General features: G+C 38.5%; 1 protein-coding gene and 1 pseudogene across 23 annotated transcripts in view; one reads left to right on the forward strand and one right to left on the reverse strand.

Moving 5' to 3' along the window:
• MGA (MAX dimerization protein MGA) overlaps nucleotides 1–19,936 on the forward strand; it is a 144,650-nt gene that overhangs the window by 44,973 nt on the left and 79,741 nt on the right. For all 23 annotated transcript variants that reach the window (XM_055537441.1, XM_055537440.1, XM_055537446.1 and 20 more), the window contains exon 2: nucleotides 8,124–9,254. In XM_055537441.1, coding sequence (XP_055393416.1) covers nucleotides 8,191–9,254 — 1,064 coding nt within the window. In that variant the 5' untranslated portion in view covers nucleotides 8,124–8,190. The remainder of the gene's footprint in view (nucleotides 1–8,123; nucleotides 9,255–19,936) is intronic.
• Nucleotides 17,782–18,273, reverse strand: LOC129620713 (60S ribosomal protein L21-like; annotated as a pseudogene).

Genomic DNA, 19,936 nt, shown 5'->3' on the forward strand with positions numbered 1-19,936 from the left:
GACCGCGAGTTTAATAAAGAAGGAGGTCGAGGAAGTGAGCTGTATAGGACTGGGAACTTGGTAAACAAAGGACCGGTGGTTCGTAAGTGCAGAAATGAGGGCGGGGAAAACAGGTGGGAAGAGCAGGTGATATTTTCTTTTCCCCTCTGTGGGGCACCCTTTGGCCAGTTCTCTGTGTGGCTTCCCGCCCCTGTTAAATGGTCAAGCTCTGTGCCCTCAGCAGTAGGTGGGTCTGGGATAGAAATACACCGCTCTGAGTACTAGCAACCAAAGTTAAGGATTCTGCTTGCGAGGAGTATAGAACATTTAGGGATTATTTCAAACTGGGTTGAGAGTGGGAAGTGGTAGTGTCTTGTGAAGATTTTTGTTCTGCCTTCGGAACTCTGGAGATGCCATGCCTCCTCTGGCGACGATGGAAGCAGGGAAGGCGAAGGAGTTCTGAAAAGAATAGTTACTGATGGCAGAACAATGTGAATAACCAAAGCGCTCTTCCTTCTGAGGGAAGACCACTCTCCCAGAGTTCGCGTCGCAGGGGCAGACACGTGGATCAAGAGATCTCTCGAGCCCACCCGCGCGCTGCCTTGTGTGTTTTAAAGCACACCAGGCTTCTGCGGCAGAGTCCCTGGCAAATGCTGCCTGCTCTGCCTCTTTTTGGGCACGACGCCGCGGCTAAGGCTGCAGGGAAAGTGCCTGGAGGTGGCGTGACGGCTGCTGGGAAAGAGGGCCGGCCTGGGAGGGCCGGACGGCTTGTTCTGTAGTCGCCACGGTAACCGAATGCGACTGGATCCCGCCGAGTGATCCGCGGGTTCCCGCTGGCGGCACGTGATTTGTCGGTCTCCCCTTCCTCAGAAGTGCTTTGCTTGAGGCATTTTTTCACGTGGTTCTTGGCTAGCTAGCCTCTGTAGTTGAAAAGCGGTGATGTGGGCCTTGGTAGTCGACGGCGACTGCGGTTCTCTGAGACTGGCAGGAGGCCTCTTCGCGCTAGTCCTTCTTGATGCCAGAGCTATGTTTCCAGCTGTTGTGTGAGTTGAGTGGGTTGGATGCACCTTCCAGAAAACACATGCTTAGGATTTGAGAAAACTTAGTGCCCTGGGTACCTTGACATACTTAATCCAAGGCAAGGTGGCTATTTGATTGCTGTCCATTTCTGCCATAAAAATTAGTTCTTTAAATTCTACTTAGGCAAGTATTAGGGACTTGCTAGTTTGCTAACCCTGAGTTGTGGTAAAGGGATCATTCCTAGGAATAGAATGCTCCTGAAGCCTGCATTAACGAATGGTATTTGGTGAAAGAAAGGGGTGGGATGGGCTACTATCTTAGATAAATGCAACTTCTTGCCTTAAAACCTAAAAGCATTTCAGATATATTTTGAAATTTACCTTTCAAATTTAGGGTTGTAGTCATGATAAAATGCCCAGGGTATAGTTTCTGGTCCAGAGTAAGTGCTTACTATAGATAGTGAGTACCATGGCAACCCACTCCAGTGTTCTTGCCTGTAAAATCCCAAGGACAGAGGATCCTGGCAAGCTACAGTTCATAAGGTCGCAGAGTCAGGCACGACGGAAGCGACTTAGCACGCACGCACATCATTTATTTAATTATGAAAGTTAACCTAGTGAAGATTAAGAACGGATAGTTGGCGATTGTCTTTGCATCCCTTGCTGTCTTGTTTTCTGATTACTTTTGTATGTAAATTATGCTTTTTAAAAGCTTTTTAAAATTTCTGGGCCCATTGTATATTGATGAATACTGAAATTCAAGTGAATCTATTCTCTTACAAATTTGAGCTTCAGAAATGTAATTTAACCGCACTCTTGTAGTGAATAATTATGTTAAGGAACAAACTAACATCTCCATGCCTGCTGTTGCTGCTAAGTCGCGTCAGTCGTGTCCGACTCTGTGCGACCCCATAGACGGCGGCCCACCAGGCTCCCCCGTCCCTGGGATTCTCCAGGCAAGAACAATGGAGTGGGTTGCCATTTCCTTCTCCAATACATGAAAGTCAAAAGGGAAAGTGAAGTCGCTCAGTCGTGTCCAGCTCTTCGCGACCCCATGGACTGTAGCCCACCAGGTTCCTCCGTCCATGGGATTTTCCAGGCAAGAGTACTGGAGTGGGGTGCCATTGCCTTCTCCGATCTCCATGCCTACCTTACAGTAATGCATTTACTGTATGAAAAGTTCTGGTTATTTTTAGCAACTTTGAAAATATTCGGTTTAGGTTGAGTATCATCTGAATGTTTTGTAATGTTTTGTGTTTTTAAAGTAATAGTATTGGTTTGGAATTTTGGTGTACTTTGTTGCCGGGGTTGGTTGGAGGGGGTGGGGGGAGGGGGAGACTGATACTAGTATCTGAATTAGGTAACTAGCTAGTAAACTAACTAGTGTATTTTGTAAGTTGTATGAAGATCGTGGCTTTAGTAGTTACTAAACATTTCCCAAAGAGGTCATTGGTGAAAAGATACACAGAATAGGTACTCTGGAATTGTAACAGTTTTCTTCTGTAACTTGACACATTACTGGAAAACATTCTCTGTGAAATTGCATTTGTGTGTTGATGTGAGTGCCTGCACCTTCTGATGTTGACATTTTCAGAATGTTACTTAGAATATTTCCCAGCCACAACTAAATTTATCTCTGTAGGTCATTATTATAGTAATTCTATGTGGATAACTGCTTGATCTTGAAAAGCTGAACTGAGATTTTTTTGAATGCTAAGTTATATCTGTATACCCAAAACTGTGGTCTTCCTTAATGCTTTCAGAGAATTTTTAGAATCTTTCTGGAAGGAGATTTATTGCTTCATGAGTAGCCTAAGTAATTTGATTTTTGCAATTGGTTAAAGTTATCTTAGACTTTAGAGTGGTATTTGTGTGTCTGACACAGCTGAATTTGCTGAATTGACTGTCCTTTCTTTAGAAAATCCAATATTGTATTCCAAAAGCGTAGGCATATTGCTTATAATGAAGTGAAATCCATGTTGAGAATTGTTGTGGAATAAAATTTTATTTCTTGTCTGTAAACCTTTAGCAATGTATGGCTTAAGATAGATACTATTTTGTTTGTAAATTATGTTTTCAGTTTTACACATTTTGATCAATTTATGGAATAAACTTGACAGGAGGATTAAAAAAAAGACTATACAAATCAAAAGTCTGAAAGTTCAAACTTTTTTTGGACTTAATACACACATTTTTACATTTATTAGATACTTGGGTACAGAGTGGAAATAAAGCAGTCTGACTCTTCTGAGCTTAATTTTTGTGTTTCAATGAAAGGAAAATTTTGAAATGTGTATATATAATGTAAGTTTAAAATTTATTGTAGTACAGTCTTTAAACTGGATTCCCATCAGTAGAATACTTGATATTTCATAGATTAATTTTTAAAAGATAATGATTTTTAAAGCATTGTTTAAAACTTCCTTGCCCACTTTTACCTGTAAAAATGATCTGAAAAATCAAGATTTTATTATTATAGAAGACAGTGTTTAAGAAATTCTTAACTCTTTAATGTCTTCGTAGGTTTGGGATAACTAAACAATTTTTTCAAGTAGTTCTTTGCTGCCTGTCTTAAACACACTTCATAAGTGTGTTTTTGCATAATTGCTTACAAAAATACTTGATTTGTAACAAAACTGAGCTTTATGGACTAAGTACAGGATTAGGAGTTTGTGTTACTTGATTTATATAGAGTTTTATTTTATGTTTTTAGCTTTATTTAACTGGAGGATAATTGCCTTACAATGTTGTGTTGATTTCTGTCATATAATAACCCAAATCAGCCATAGATGTATATATATCTTCTCCCTCTTGAGCACCTACCCCCAATCTCACTCCTGTAGGTTGATGCAGAACTTTGGGCTGGTTTCCCTGTGTTTTATAGCAGCTTCCCCCAGCTATCTTATTTTACACATGGTAGTGTATATATGTCAGTGGTTCGCTCTCACTTCTTGCCCCCATCCCAGCATAAGTCCATTCTCCATATCTGCGTCTCTATTCATATTCCTGTCCTGCAAATAGGTTCATCAGTGCCATTTTCTAGATTCTGTATATATGCATTAAAATATGATATTTTCTCCTTCTGGCTTACTTTACTCTGTTTGACAGGCTCTAGGTTCATCCCCCTCATTTTGTTACTTTTTATGGCTGAGTAATATTCCATTGTATGTACATACCACAACTTCTTTATCTGTTTGACAGACTCTAGGTTCATCTGCATTAGTTCAAGTGACGTTGATTCCTTTTTATGGCTGAGTAATATTCCACTGTATGTATGTATCACAACTTCTTTATCTGTTTTTCTGTTGATGGACATCTAGGTTGCTTCCATGTCCTCTCTGTTGTAAATAGTACTGCAGTGAACATTGGGGTACATGTGTCTTTTTGAATTACAGTTTTCTAAGGGTATATGCCCACTAGTGGGATTGCTAGGTCATAATGGTTGGATAGCAGGGAGATCAAACCAGTCAGTCTTAAGGGAAATCAACCCTGAATACTCATTGGAAGGACTGATACTGAAGCTGAATATCTAGTATTTTGGTCACCTGATGCGAATAGCTGACTCACTGGAAAAGTCCCTGATGCTGGGAGAGATTGAGGGCAGAAGATGGCGTTAGAGGATGAGGTGACTGGATGGCATCACTGATGGAATGGACATGAACTTGGGCAAACTTCTGGAGATGTTGAGGGACAGAGAAGCCTTGAGTGCTGCAGTCCATGGGGTTGCAACGAATTAGATATGACTAGGTGACTGAACAACAATGGTGTTTTATTCCTGGTTTTTTAAGGAATCTCCATACTGTTATCCATAGTGGCTGTATCAGTTTACATTCCCACCGACAGTGCAAGAGGGTTCCCTTTTCTCCACATGCTTTCCAGTATTTATTGTTTGTAGATATTTTGATGATGGCTTTTTTGACCAGTTATACACCATTTTAGAGGTATTGGTTTTTATGAACTTTCTGAACTTTACTATTTTTATAAAAGTCACTGTATATTTGTGACTTATAAGTCTGTTTAAATTTTGTCTTATCAGTCTCTGATAGATGTTACTTAAACTAGTTTTAGGAAATCAATAAACTTAATTGCCTTAAGCCTGAGAAAACTTTTGAAAAGAATCATTCTAAATTTTATCTATCTCTTAAACTCCAAATCAGAGGAGAGAGCTTTTTTTTTTTTAACCTTTCCTAGGTATTAGTGCTTTAGTGTTAGAAAGTAGGGTTTCTATTTTCATATCTAGCCATTATCAGAAACAATAACCAACCTTTTTTGAAGTGTTGATCTTTAAAGTATTATCCTGAAGATAATGAATATTTTAGGTTTTGGAGCTTCCCCCCACTTTTTGGGGGGATCAAGTGGCCAGTCCTGAAAGATGTAAAATTCAGATCAGATGATTTTATTATTGCTTATCAATAGCTCTGACGAAAAGTAAAATTAGACTTTTAATTAAAAAGAGGAACACCAGTAAGTGGCTCAGTTTGATTAGTCAAAAATTACTGACCCAGTTAAACAAGTGTGTGTGTGTGCGCTAAGTTGCGTCTGATTCTTTGTGACCCTATGAACTGTAGCCCACCAGGCTCCTTTGTTGATGGGATTCTCCAACAGGTAAGAACACTGGAGTGAGTTGCCATGCCCTTCTCTAGGGGATCTTCCCAGCCCAGGGATCGAACCTGTGTCTCTTACGTCTCCTACATTGGTAGGTGGATTCTTTACCCCTAGTGCCACCTGGGAAGCCTAGTGATGTAATATTTTTCTTTTTTGTATAAAAGCTAACTGAAGGTGATAGCTTTATATTTTGGAGAATATTTAGGTAATTTATTTTAGCACATCACTTCAGTTGAATGTAACAACCTGAGATTTCTTTATAATGGCTTATTGAGATATAATTCACATAAAATTCATGACTTAAAACATTTATATATTTATTTGACTGTACCAGGTCTTAGTTGCAGCATGTGGGGTCTTCAGTTGCTGGCATATGGGCTCTTGATTGCAGCATGTGGGCACTTGATTGCAGCATGTGGGCTCTAGTTCCCTGACCAGGGATTGAGCCCAGGCCCTCTGCATTGGAAATGTGGTGTCTTAACCACTGGACCAGCAAGGAGTCCCAAAATTCAGCATTTTAAAGGATACATTAACTGGTTTTTAGTTCTGAACATTTCCATCACTCTTACAGAAAACCCCAAGCTGTTAACAATTGTCCTCATTAATCCTCTCGCTTTTCACTGTCAGCCACTGATCTACTTTGTAGATTTGCCTATTCTGGACGTTTCTTATAAATGGAGTCATACAGTATATGTGTGTGTTTTTTGGTGTAACTTTTATGAATTAACTAATTTAGGCTTTTTTAAAATTTTTGGGTGGGGGGATAGGTTGTATGGTCACAAGATAAAAAATTTGGACGGTGTCAGAGTATTTTTCCAGCCACCCTGTTTTCCCTTGATAAAGCCAATACTACCAGTTCCTCTTCTGTCTTTGCAGGTAGTCTGTGTCAGGAAAATACATATTCTTTTCTTTCTTTGGCTTTTTCTTTGTTTAAACTTATAGAAGTATATAGCATAATCTATAATTCTTTTGAATTTTATGCTCTTTGTATATCTTTTAGATAATATTAATGAGTCTATAAGATTTATAATTCTCTTTTGTAGCTGCAGAATACTCCACTCTTTCATAGTACCACCATTTATTACAGGTGTGTATGTGTGTGTTTGCACATATGTATGTAAGATAAAGTCCTAGAAGAGCCATTGTTTCCTCAGATGTGTGCGTTTCTACTTTTGATATCTTCATACTACCCTCTGAGATTCTGTCATCTTACACTCTAAATGGCTAATTAGATGAGAATGCTGGTTGACATACACTTTTTCCAACACCTTTGACAGACTTTGATTTTTGCCATTCTGCTAGGGTAAAAAGCAGTATCTTAGGATGACTTTAATTCCTTCTGTTCTGTGACTGTGTACATTTTCTTAACTATGTGCAATTCCTATCCTTTGTCCGTTTTTCTATTAGATTTTTTGTTTTTCCAATTTGTATAAAATTCCTTTTTATATTAGGGAAATGAGTTCTTTATGATATGTTTCAGGTATTGTTTTCCAGTTAGTCATTTTTTTAATCTTACATGGATAGTTTTTGTCATATTAAAAACAAATTTATATGATTTTGAATTTATCAAAAATTTTGTTTTATTAACTTCTAGGTTTTGTATACTACTTATTATCAAAAAGCTTTTTTTCAAGATTTCTTTAAGAATTAAAAAAAATTACACTGAGTTGGGAATAGGGGGTGGGATTTAAGTGTTTGGTTTATTGGAATTTTTTTCAGTGTAAGGTCTGAGTTGTGGAGCCAACTATTTCTTTTTCCAGTAAGTTCTGGTGTTTTGTCATGTTTTCTTTAAATGTGTGTACTAACAGGGCTTCCTTGATGGCTCAGTTCATAAAGAAACCACCTGCAGTGCAGGAGACCCAGGTTCCATCCCTAGGTTGGGAAGATCCCCTAGAGGAGAGAATAGCAACCCATTCCAGTATTCTTGCCTAGAGAATCCCATGGATGGAGGTGCCTGGTGGGCTACAGTCCAAGGGGTCCCAAAGAATTGGACACAACTGAGTAACTTAACACTTTCACTTTCATGTACTAATTAAGTTAAATAGCATTTTACTTATGTATGAACTCATGCCAAAAGAGGTGATTCTCTATACAGTGATAACATGGAAATTTGTTAATTTTTACTCAGGAGAATGTACTTGTAACAGAATCCTCTCAAATTAATTCATAAATTATTGGGATTCTTTTGGAATGCAGATAACTTAACAATTTAATCTTCTTTTAAGTCTATACTTTTGTATTGTCATATAATTTTTCTAAAATGAATACTTTTTTTATGTGAGATTATTGCATGTATAGTGAATTATTGAAGGATTGGGGTATGAGTAACTTAATTAGATTAAAATGAACTTTAAAAAGATAATCAAATATTCCAGAATGAATATTCTTACAGTGATTGAGAGAAAAGTAGAAGCAAAATCTTAGAATTTAGGAATGTATTTTGGGATAACATAATCATTCTTACATTTTTGTTAATAAAATAAATGTTCACTTGATTAAAGTGTTGTTTTGTTTTTTTAGGCTGGGAAGGCCATTGTGATTATGTGGTAACTACAATTATCTTACTACTGATTTTCCCACTGGAATCATGGAGGAGAAACAACAGATTATATTGGCTAATCAAGATGGTGGGACAGTGCCAGGAGCAGCACCTACTTTCTTTGTCATCCTGAAACAGCCAGGAAATGGCAAAACTGATCAAGGAATTTTGGTTACTAATCGGGATGCCTGTGCTTTGGCTAGCAGTGTGTCATCACCAGGAAAATCTAAAGGAAAGATTTGCCTTCCAGCTGATTGTACTGTAGGAGGAATCACTGTCACCTTGGATAACAATAATATGTGGAACGAATTCTATCATCGAAGCACAGAGATGATTCTGACGAAGCAGGGGAGACGCATGTTTCCTTACTGTCGTTATTGGATAACAGGTTTAGATTCAAATATGAAATATATCCTTGTCATGGATATATCTCCTGTGGATAATCACCGTTATAAATGGAACGGTCGCTGGTGGGAGCCCAGTGGGAAGGCTGAGCCCCATGTTTTGGGGAGGGTTTTTATTCATCCAGAATCTCCTTCCACGGGTCATTATTGGATGCATCAACCAGTGTCTTTCTACAAACTCAAACTTACAAACAATACACTGGACCAAGAAGGGCATATTATCTTGCACTCTATGCATCGCTACTTGCCGCGGCTTCACTTGGTGCCTGCAGAAAAGGCTACTGAAGTGATACAATTAAATGGCCCTGGTGTCCACACTTTTACCTTCCCACAGACTGAATTCTTTGCAGTAACAGCTTATCAAAACATTCAGATTACCCAGTTGAAAATAGATTACAATCCATTTGCTAAAGGCTTCCGGGATGATGGGCTGAATAGTAAGCCCCAGAGAGATGGAAAGCAAAAGAACAGCTCTGACCAAGAAGGGAACAGTGTTCCCAGTTCTCCTGGTCAACGGGTCCGTCTTACAGAAGGTGAGGGGTCAGAGGTGCAGCTAACAGATTTGGATCCTTTATCAAGGGGTCAGGAAACTTCAGGCAAGGGTTTGGAGAAGCCTTCCCTTAATATAAAGCGAGATTTTCTTGGTTTCATGGATATTGATTCAGCACTTGGTGAAGTCCCTCAGTTGAAGCAAGAGGTTTCTGAAAGGTAGGTAACAATTTTCTGTTCTTAGAGATAAAAGGAAGATTTGAATTTAAAATATTGGTTATGTGGACTCCTGACTTTAGGTATTAATAATGCAAGCCACTATAAAATATACCCCACATTTGTGAAGTAATAGTTGCTTTTCTATTCTGCAAAATGATAGTTCATTTTTCTGTAATGAATATAAGTTGGGTTCACAATCTAGAATTGTAGGCAAATTAGATGACTTATCCCAGTGGGAACCTTAGATTTTTAGATTTAGACTTTTGTTAATCATGCATGTCTGTCTATTCCTTGTTAATATATAGACAGCTTTTAAAAAGTATTAAAATATAGTTCATATATAGTATATATAGACAACTGTTGATTAATTGGAGAAGGGAAAAGAATGACCCCCAAATCATAAATGAAACAAGACTTACCCAGTGAGGCTCAGAAGAAATTGAAAGTAAACTAATTTATGTCTAGTATGTAAGAATTTCCTGGGACTTACCTGGTGGTTCAGTGGCTAAGACTCCATGCTTCCAGTGCAGAAGGTCCATGTTCAGTCCCTCGTCAGGGAACTGGATCCCACATGCTGCAACTAAGGGTCCTGCATGCTGCGTCTAAGACCCAGCACAGCTAAATAAATACGAATTTTTTGTCCTGTGGACATCCTGATCCATAAATTTCCTGACTAAAAACAAGCTGAAGGTTATTACATGTTAAAATAACATGGTACACTGTTGCACTTTTAAAATTTGAACTTGTGTTGTTTATTTTTATTGAAGGCTTTATTTTTTTAAGAGCAATTTTAGGTTTGCAGCAAAATCGAGATCAAAGTTAGATATTTCCCATTACAACTTCTGTCCCCACACATACATAGCCATTCCCATTATCAACATCCACCACCAGAATGGTGCATTTGTTTATAATTGATGAACCTATATTGGTGTGTCATAATCACTCAAAGTCCATAGATTGCATAAAGGTTCACTCTTGGTGGGTTTGGACAAATAATGTAAAGACATGTATCCACCATAATAGTATTATACAGAGTATTTTCATTGCCTTAAAAATCCTCCATGTTCTACCTGTTAATCTCCTGTTCCCCTCGCCTCTGGCAACCTCTGATCTTTTTGTTGTCTCAAGGTTTGTCTTGTCCAGAATGTCGTATGTCTGGAATCATACAATGATGTAGCCATTTCAACTTGGCTTCTTTCACTTAGTAATATGTATATAAAGTTTTCTTCATGTCTATTCATGACTTGATAGCACATTTTTTTTGTTTGGTCGTATCAGTTCATTTATTCAGTCATCTCTTGAAGGACATCTTAGTTGCATCTCATTTTTGGCAGTTACGAATAAAGCTGCCATGAACATCTGTGTCCAAGTCTAATGTCCATTTGGATAGATACCAAGGAGCATGGTTCCAAGACTGGATGGTAACAGCATGTTTGTTTATTTATTTGTTTGTTTTTTTATTTATTTGGCTGCCCCAGGTCTTATTTATGGCACACGGGATCTTCCATCTTCATTGTGGCATGCCTGATCTTTAGTTGTGGTGTGTGAACTCTTCAGTTACAGTATGTGGGATCTGGTTCCCTAACCAGGGATCAGACCTGATCTCCCTATGTTGGAAATGTGGAGTCTTAGCCACTGGACCACCAGGGAAGTCCTGGTGACAGTGTCTTTAGGTTTATGAGAAATTGCCAAACTCTTCTGTGAATGAGAGTTCTTGCTGCTCTACATCCTTGTTAGCATTGTCAGTTTTCTGGATTTTGGCCTTTCTAATAGGTGTGTAGTAATATCTTGTTTAAATTTGCCTTTCCCTGATGACATGATGTGGTGCATCTTTTCATATGCTTATTTGCCATCTGTGTATCTTCTTTGATATCTGTTACGGTCTTTGGCTTATTTTCTAATCAGATTGTTTTACTGTTGTCTTCAGACTTCTTTGTATATTTTGGATAACATGCTTTTGCAAATATTTTTTCCCAGTTTGTGGTCTGTCTGCTCATTCTCTTGATGTTGTCTTTCACAAAGCAGAAGTTTATTATCTTAATGAAGTTCAGCCTATCAGTGATTTCTTTCATGGATCATGCCTTTGATTTTGTATCTTAAGAAGTCATTGCCATATTTAAGGTCATGTAGGTTTTCTCTTAGGTTATCTTTTAGGATTCTTAAAATTTTGTGTTTTACATTTTGGTTTATGATCCATTTCGAATTAATTTATGTGAAAGTTGGAAGGTCTGTGTCTAGAGTCATTTATTTTTGCATGTGGATGTCCTGCTATTTCAGCACTGAGAAGACTCTCTGCTCTGATACTATCCTTGCTTCTTTGTCAAAGATCAGTTGGCTCTATTTGAGTCTATTTGTGGGCTCTCTAGTCTGTTCCCTTGACCTATTAGTCTGTTCTTGTAACAGTACTACACCGTTTTGATTACTGTAGCTTTTTAAGAAAGTCTTGAACTTGGGCAGTGTCAGCTCTCCAACTTTGTTCGTTTTCAACACATGTTGGCTATTCTGGGTCTTTTTCGTCTCTATATAGTCTTGAGAATCAGTTCAACCATATTCACAAAATAACTTGCAGGGATTTTGATTATGCTTGCATTGAATCTATAGATCGAGTTGGGAAGAACTGACATCTTAACTGTATTGAGTCTTCCTGTTCATGAACATTGACTACCTCTCCATTTATTTAGTTCTTTAATTTTTTTCATAAGTGTGTTTTCATTTTCCCCATATAGATCTTGTATATATGAGATTTATAACTAAGTATTCACTTTTGGGGAGTGATAATGTAAATGGTATTGTGTTTTCCACTTGTTCTTTGTTGATACATAGGAAAACTATTGAATTTTGTACTTTACCCTCGTAATCTGCAGCTTGTTTATTAGTTCCAGAAGTTTTTTGGGGATTCTTTGACATTTTCTACCTAGATGATCATGTCATTTGTGAACAAAGATAGTTTTATTTCTTTCTCTCAAATCTGTATTACTTGTATTTCCTTTTATTGCATTCACTAGGACTTCCAGTAAGATGCCGAGAAGGATTGATGAGAGCAGACATCTTTTCCTTCTTTCTTATCTTAGTGGGAAAGTTTCTAATTTAAGTTGAGAAAGTTCCCTTTTATTTGCTAGTTCACTGAGAGTTTTTATCATGAATGGGTGGTGGTGTTCAGTCACTAAGTCATGTCTGACCCTTTTCAACTCCATGAACTGCAGCACGCCAGGCTTCCCTGTCCTTCACTATTGGCTGGAGTTTGCTCAGATTCATGTACATTGAGTTGGTGCCGTTATATAACCATCTCATCCTCTGCTGCCCCCTTCTTTTGCCCAGCATCAGTGGATTTTCCATCTTCAGCTCTTCACATCAGGTGGCCAAAGTGTTGGAGCTTCAGCATCAGTCCTTCCAATGAATATTCAGAGTTGATTTCCTTTAGGATTAACTGGTTTGATCTCCTTGATGTCCAAGGGACTCTGAAGAGTCTTCTCCAGCACCAAAAATAGAAATCATCAATTCTTTGGCACTCAGCCTCCTTTATGGTCCAACTCTCACATCTGTACATGACTACTGGAAAAACTAAAACTTTGACTTTATGGACCTTTGTTGGCAAAGTGATGTCTCTGCTTTTTAATATGCTGTCTAGGTTTGTCACAGCTTTTCTTCCAACGAGCAAGTTTAATTTCATAGCTGCAGTCACTGTCCACAGTGATTTTGGAGCCCAAGAAAATCTGTCACTGTTTGCACTTTTCCCCATCTATTTACCACAAAGTGATGGGACCGGATGCCATGATCTTAGTTTTTCGAATATTGAGTTTTAAGCCAGCTTTTCACTCTCTTCTTTCACCCTCAGCAAGAGGCTCTTTAGTTCCTCTGCTTTCTGCCATTAGAATGGTATCATCTTCTTAACTGAGGTTATTGATATTTCTCCTGGCAGTCTTGATTCCAGTTTGTGATTCATCCAGCCTAGCATTTCACTTGATGTACTGTGCATAAAAATTAAATAAGCAGGGTGATAGTATACAGTCTCAACATGCTCCTTTCCCAATTTGAACCAGTCCATTGTGTCATGTCTGGTTCTAATTGTTGTTTCTTGACCTGCATACAGGTTTCTCAGGAGGCAGGTCAGGTGGTCTGGTATTCTCATCTCTTTAATTTTCCACAGTTTGTTGTGATCCACACAGTCAAAGGCTTTAGTGTAGTCAGTGAAGCAGAAGTAGATGTTTTTCCAGAATTCTTTTGATTTTTCTAAGATCTAAAGGATGCTGGCAATTTGATGTCTAGTTCCTCTGCCTTTTCTAAATCTAGCTTCCATCTGGAAGCTTTTGGTTTATGTACTTTTGAAGCCTAGCTTGAAGGATTTTGAGCATTACCTTGCTGCATGCAGTCCTTCCTTGTGGCTCAGATGGTAAAGAATCTGCCTGTAGTGCAGAAGACCTGGGTTCAATCCCTGGGTTGGGAAGATCCCCTGGAGAGGGGAATGGCTACCCACTCCAGTGTTCTTGCCTGGAGAATTCCATGGACAGAGGAGCCTGGTGGGCTATATAGTCCTTGGGGTCTCAAAGAGTCAGATTAACACTTTTCATACTTTTTGCTAGTATGTGAAATGAGCACAGTTGTATGATAGTTTGAACATTCTTTGGCATTGCCTTTCTTTGGGATTAGAATGAAAACTGACCTTTTCCAGTCCAGTAGCCACTGCTGAATTTTCCAAATTTGCTGACCTATTAAGAGCAGCACTTGGACAGCATCATCTTGTAGGATTTTAAAAATAACTCAGCTGGAATTCCATTACCTCCACTAGATTTGTTCCTAGTAATACTTCCTAAAGCCCACTTGACTTTACACTCTAGGATGTCTGGCTCTCGGTGTGTGACCACACCATTGTGGTTATCTAGGTCATTAAGACCTTTTTTTGTATAGTTCTTATGTATATTCTTGTCACCTCTTCTTAACGTCTGTTAGGTCCTTGCCATTTCTTGCCCATTTCTGGTTTTGATCTTTAGACAAAGATCTTGCTTCTTTATTAGGATTTTCATTTCTCTGCTTACATTGCACATCTGTTCTTAGCATAGCCTGCCAGGCTCCTCTGTCCATGGAATTCTCCAGGCAAGAATACTGGAGTGAGTTTCCATTTCCTCCTCCAGGAGATCTTCCCAACCCAGGGGTTGAACCTGAGTCTCCTGTACTCCAGGCAGATTCTTTACCACTGAGCCATGAAGCCCACATGTGGTCTGCTTTATTTATTAGAATTCTTAGCATGTTAATCATAATTTTAAATTCCCAATCTGTTAATTTCAACATTCCAGTATGATAATTTTGATGGTTGCTCTGTCTTCAAGTTGGATTTTTTTTTTTTTTTTTGCCTTTTAGTATGTGTTGTAATTTTTTATGGCTAGTTAGACAGGATGTGTTAGGTAAAAGGAAGTGTTTTATATAATAAGCTTTTAATAATGTTGTGTTAAGGCATGGATGTGAGGGAAAGGGAAGTGTTCTAGTTCTGTGATTAGTTCTCAGTTTTTAAATGAGTCTGTGCCTCTGGACTGTGAACTTCACAGGTGCTCCTCATATCCCTTCTTGCCCCCTTAAGTTGGACAGGATTAGCTCTGGTAGGCTGGAGTTGGGTAATTTCCCTTTCCCTAGGTCAGTTAGGTTCTGATAAACCCCCACCAAGTTAGACTCTGGTTAACTCATTTCTCTCTAGAGATTAGGCTTTGTTGTTAAAAGTAAAGGAGACCACCCCTCCGAGCCACCTGCACCCCAGGATTTTTCTCATGAGCTGAAATTTACTGTGAGATCTGGTCTAGCTCCTAGAGGAAAACTTACAGAAATGTGGGAGCCCCCCTATAACTGGGCATCCCTGGAGTTTTAAACTCAGGCTGTCCAACACTGAGCATCCAGCAATTTGTCAGCTACAGTTCAGGTTTTTCTACCCTGGCACTGGTTCCCAAGGTGGAGTCTGTTGTCAGTTACTGCTCCATTAAACCATGATCCCCTGTTTACCTGTCTGTCTCAGCAGTTTGTACTGTCTCTTATGGATTCAAAATAATTATTGATTTTTCAGTCTGTTTAACTCTTTCTTTGTTAGGACCTAGTGGCTGTTTCTAATCTCCTTACATTTGCTACTGAAAATTTGCCTTATTTCAATGTTAAAATCCAAGTTTGGCAGAAGTATATCTCAGCCCAATACTTCTACTTTATTTTTCTCACTTAATTCATATTCCACTAATAGCTACTATGGAATCCCCACATTCATGAGCTCCCCTTGACTTGTTTATGGGCAAGTTAGTTCTTTGCTATTTTCTAAGGGTTGTTAGCAGGTGGAGTGGATGTTACTCAGGCAGCATACAGGTTTTTTTTCTTCCTATCGAGAGAAAATGTTTTTCAGTTTATACTTTTCACTGTGGTGTGTGTATCTATATATATTGCAGTTGCAACTAGTGGATGCCATCTATAATATTTGATTCTCCAGTCTCTGTCTAATCATCTTGATTACCCAATATAAGTTTTAAACATTTCAACACCAGTATTTAAAAAAAATTATTTTATTGAAGTACAGTTGGCTTACAGTGTCTTATTAATTTCTGCTGTACAGCAAAGCAGTTCAGTTACAAATATATTCTTTTTCATCATGTTTTATCACAGGACATTGATGCAGTGCTTTATAGCAGTACTGTGAGGTTTATTCATGCTGTATATAATAGTTTGCTTCTGCTAATCCCAAACTGCCAGTCCATCCCTCCAATATCCACTGTCCCCTTGGCAACCACAGTCTGTTTTATACGTCTGTGAGTCTGTTTCTGTTTTGTGAATAAGCTGATTTGTGTCATATTTTAGATTCCTTATGTGAACGTGAAAGTGAAAGTCACTTAGTCGTGTCCGACTCTTTGCAACCCCATGCACTGCATAGTCCGTGGAATTCTCCAGGCCAGAATACTGGAGTGGGTAGGGTTTGTTTTTTTGATGTTGAGTTAAATGGATTTTTATATATTTTGTATATTAACACTTTGTTAGATAATTGTTTGCATATATCTTCATTCAGTAGGCAGTCTTTTCTTTTGTTGGTGTTTTCCTTCCTTGTGCACAAGCTTTTTAGTTTGGTTATTCCCATTTGTCTGTTTTTGTTTTCCTTGCCTTAGGAGACATATTCAAAATATTGCTAAGACTGATAAAAGCATTGTTAATACTACTTACATTTTCTTCTAGGAGTTTTAGGATGTCAAGTCTTACTTTTAAGTTGTCAATCCACTTTGAGTTTATTTTTGTATATCATGTGAAAAAGTCCAGTTTGATTTTTTTTGCATGTAATTGTCCAGTTTTCCCAACACTATTTATTGAGAAGGCTGTCTTTTTCTCATTGTATATTCTTATCTCCTGTGTTGTAGATTAAATGCCCATGTAAGTGTGGGTTCATTTCTGGGCTATTCTGTTTCATCCTTCTGTGTCTACTTTTGTGCAAGTATTATATTATTTTGGTGACTATAGCTTTGTAGTCTGTTTGAAATCAGGGAGCATGGTACCTCTAGTTTGTTCTTCTTTCTCAGTATTGTTTTGGGTAGTTAAGTTAGGCTGTTTTGGATTTTCATACAAATTTAGAGTAGTTGGTTTTGGTTCTGTAAAAAATGCCATTGGTATTTTGGTAGGGATTGCAGTTAATCGGTAGATTATCTTGAGCAGTATAGTCATTTTAACAATATTAATTCTTCTAGTCTGAGCAAAGTATATATTTTCATCTCTTGTCTTAGTTCTTTTCATTATTGTCTTACAGTTTTCTGAGTAGAGATCTTTTACTTCCTAGATTTATTCCTGGGTATCTTATTTCTTTTTGATGCAGTTGTAAATGAGATTGATTCCTTAGTTTCTCTTTCTGATAGCTTGTTGTTAGTGTATAGAAGTGCAACAGATTTTTGTGTTTTAATTTTGTATCCTGCAGCTTAACAGAATCATTCATTTGTTCTATTAGTTTTTTGGTGGTGTCTTTTGGATTTTCTGTATATAGCTGTATTATATCACCTGCAAACAGTGAGTTTTACTTCCTACCCAGTTTGGATTCCCTTTTTTTTCCCCTTCTTTTATTCAGTCCTAGCCAAAGGAATCAGATGGAAAAGTGGTGAGAGTGGGTTTCTTGTCTTGTTCCTAATCTTAGAGGCAGTGCTTTCAGCTTTTCACCATTGAATATGGTGTGTTTGTCATTATCGACTTTATTATGTTGAGTTATGTTCCTTCTGTACCTATTTCGTTGATAGGTTTTATGATAAGTGGAATTTGAATTTTGTCATAAGCTTTTTCTGCATTGATTGAGATGATGTGATTTTTATTCTTCAATTTGGTAACATGGTATTGCCAGATTGATTTGTCGATATTGAACCATCTTTGCATCTCTGGGATAAAATCCCACTTTATCAAGGCTTATGATACTTTTAATGTATTGTTGAATATGTTTTGCTTGTATTTTGTTGAGGATTTTTTCATTTATGTTCATAAGTGATACTGGTCTGTAGTTTTTTTTTTTTTTTTACAGTCCAGGTCTTTATTTTTACACCCATCAGGCCATGAATTCATAAGGAATGGGCTCCATCACTTCCGGTTCCTTTCCATTGGTCCTCACGAAGTATGCTTCTCTGGGTGGAGCAGGCTGGCACTTCAGCTGAACCCAAGTCTCTTTCTCTTTGGCTTCTTTCTTTTTCTGATCATTTTCCTTCACATGTTTCAGGAAACTATCTTGGCTCTTAGAGTGCTTAATATGCTTGATATGCATGTTAATTCTCTTGGCAAGAATCTTGCCCTTAACTTGTTTGTTTACAATGATGCCAACAGCATGCTGGGTAACATTGTAGACTCTCCCAGTTTTGCCATGGTAACATTTGTGGGGGCATTCCATTTTGAACAGTACCCATTCCCTTGATATCTACAATATCACCCTCCTTGTAGATTCTCATGTATTGGCCAAAGGAACAATTCCATGTTTTCTAAAAGACCTAGAGAACATATTGCAGGTTCCCCTCCTTGTTCCCTTTGTGTTGGTCGTTTTGGCGAATTACTGGAAGATGGTGGTTCTGGCTGAAAAGTGGTCTTTGTTTTTTTTTTTTTTTTATTTGAAGGTGGTGACGTCTTTGATTTTGGTATCAGGGTAATGCTGATGTAGTAGAAGTTCAGACGCATTCTTTGCTCATAGATGTTTTGGAATGTTTTGAGAAAAATAGTTGTTAATTGTCTAAATATTTGGTAGTATTCACCTGTGAAGCCATCTGGTCATGGACTTTAATTTCTTGGGAGTCTTCTAAATTACTGATTCAGTTTTATCATTGGTACAGTAAGTCCCCTACATACAAACCAGTAAGTTGTAAACTTTCAAAGATGCAAATGTGTATTCTCTCAGTATCTGATGTGAATGAAGTTGCAGCTTACCCTCCATCTTCTATTGCTGAAAACCTTTCAGCTCTACCATCTTACACCTCCTTCCCTCCTCTAGTCAGTAACTCTTCTTGCCTGTTCACTCGATGTCAGCCCCTGTATGCCACCTGTTTTACTGTTCAGTTCAGTTCAGTCGCTCAGTCGTGCCCGACTCTGCAACCCCGTGAATTGCAGCACGCCAGGCCTCCATGTCCATCACCAACTCCTGGAGTTCACCCAAACTCCTGTCCATCGAGTCGTTGATGCCATCCAGCCATCATCTGGATGGTGATGCCATCCATCTCATCCTCTGTCGTCCCCTTCTCCTCCTGCCCCCAATCCCTCCCAGTATCAGAGTCTTTTCCAATGAGTCAGCTCTCCGCATGAGGTGGCCAAAGTACTGCAGTTTCAGCTTTAGCATCATTCCTTCCAAAGAAATCCCAGGACTGATCTCCTTTAGAATGGACTGGTTGGATCTCCTTGCAGTCCAAGGGACTCTCAAGAGTCTTCTCCAACACCACAGTTCAAAAGCATCAATTCTTTGGTGCTCAGCTTTCTTCACAGTCCAGCTTTCACAACCATACATGACCACAGGAAAAACCATAGCCTTGACTAGACGGACCTTTGTTGGCAAAGTAACGTCTCTGCTTTTGAATATGCATCTAGGTTGATCATAACTTTTCTTCCAAGGAGTAAGCGTCTTTTAATTTCATGGCTGCAGTCACCATCTGCAGTGATTTGGGAACCCAAAAAAATAAAGTCTGACACTGTTTCCACTGTTTTCCCATCTATTTCCCATGAAGTGATGGGACCAGATGCCATAATCTTCGTTTTCTGAATGTTGAGCTTTAAGCCAACTTTTTCACTCTCCTCTTTGACTTTCATCAAGAGGCTTTTTAGTTCCTCTTCACTTTATGCCATAAGGGTGGTGTCATCTGCATATCTGAGGTTATTCTCCCGGCAATCTTGATTCCAGCTGTGCTTCCTCCAGCCCAGCATTTCCCGTGATGTACTCTGCATATAAGTTAAATAAGCAGGGTGACAATATATAGCTTTGACGTACTCCTTTTCCTATTTGGAACCAGTCTGTTGTTTATGTCCAGTTCTAACTGTTGCTTCCTGACCTGCATATAGGTTTCTCAAGAGGCAGGCCAGGTGGTCTGGTATTCCCATCTCTGTCAGAATTTTCCGCAGTTTATTGTGATCCACACAGTCAAAAGCTTTGGCATAGTCAATAAAGCAGAAATAGATGTTCTTCTGGAACTCTCTTGCTTTTTCTACGATCCAGCGGATGTTGGCAATTTGGT

The sequence above is a fragment of the Bubalus kerabau genome, chromosome 10, assembly GCF_029407905.1.
Source record: "Bubalus kerabau isolate K-KA32 ecotype Philippines breed swamp buffalo chromosome 10, PCC_UOA_SB_1v2, whole genome shotgun sequence".
Lineage (NCBI taxonomy): Eukaryota > Metazoa > Chordata > Mammalia > Artiodactyla > Bovidae > Bubalus > Bubalus kerabau.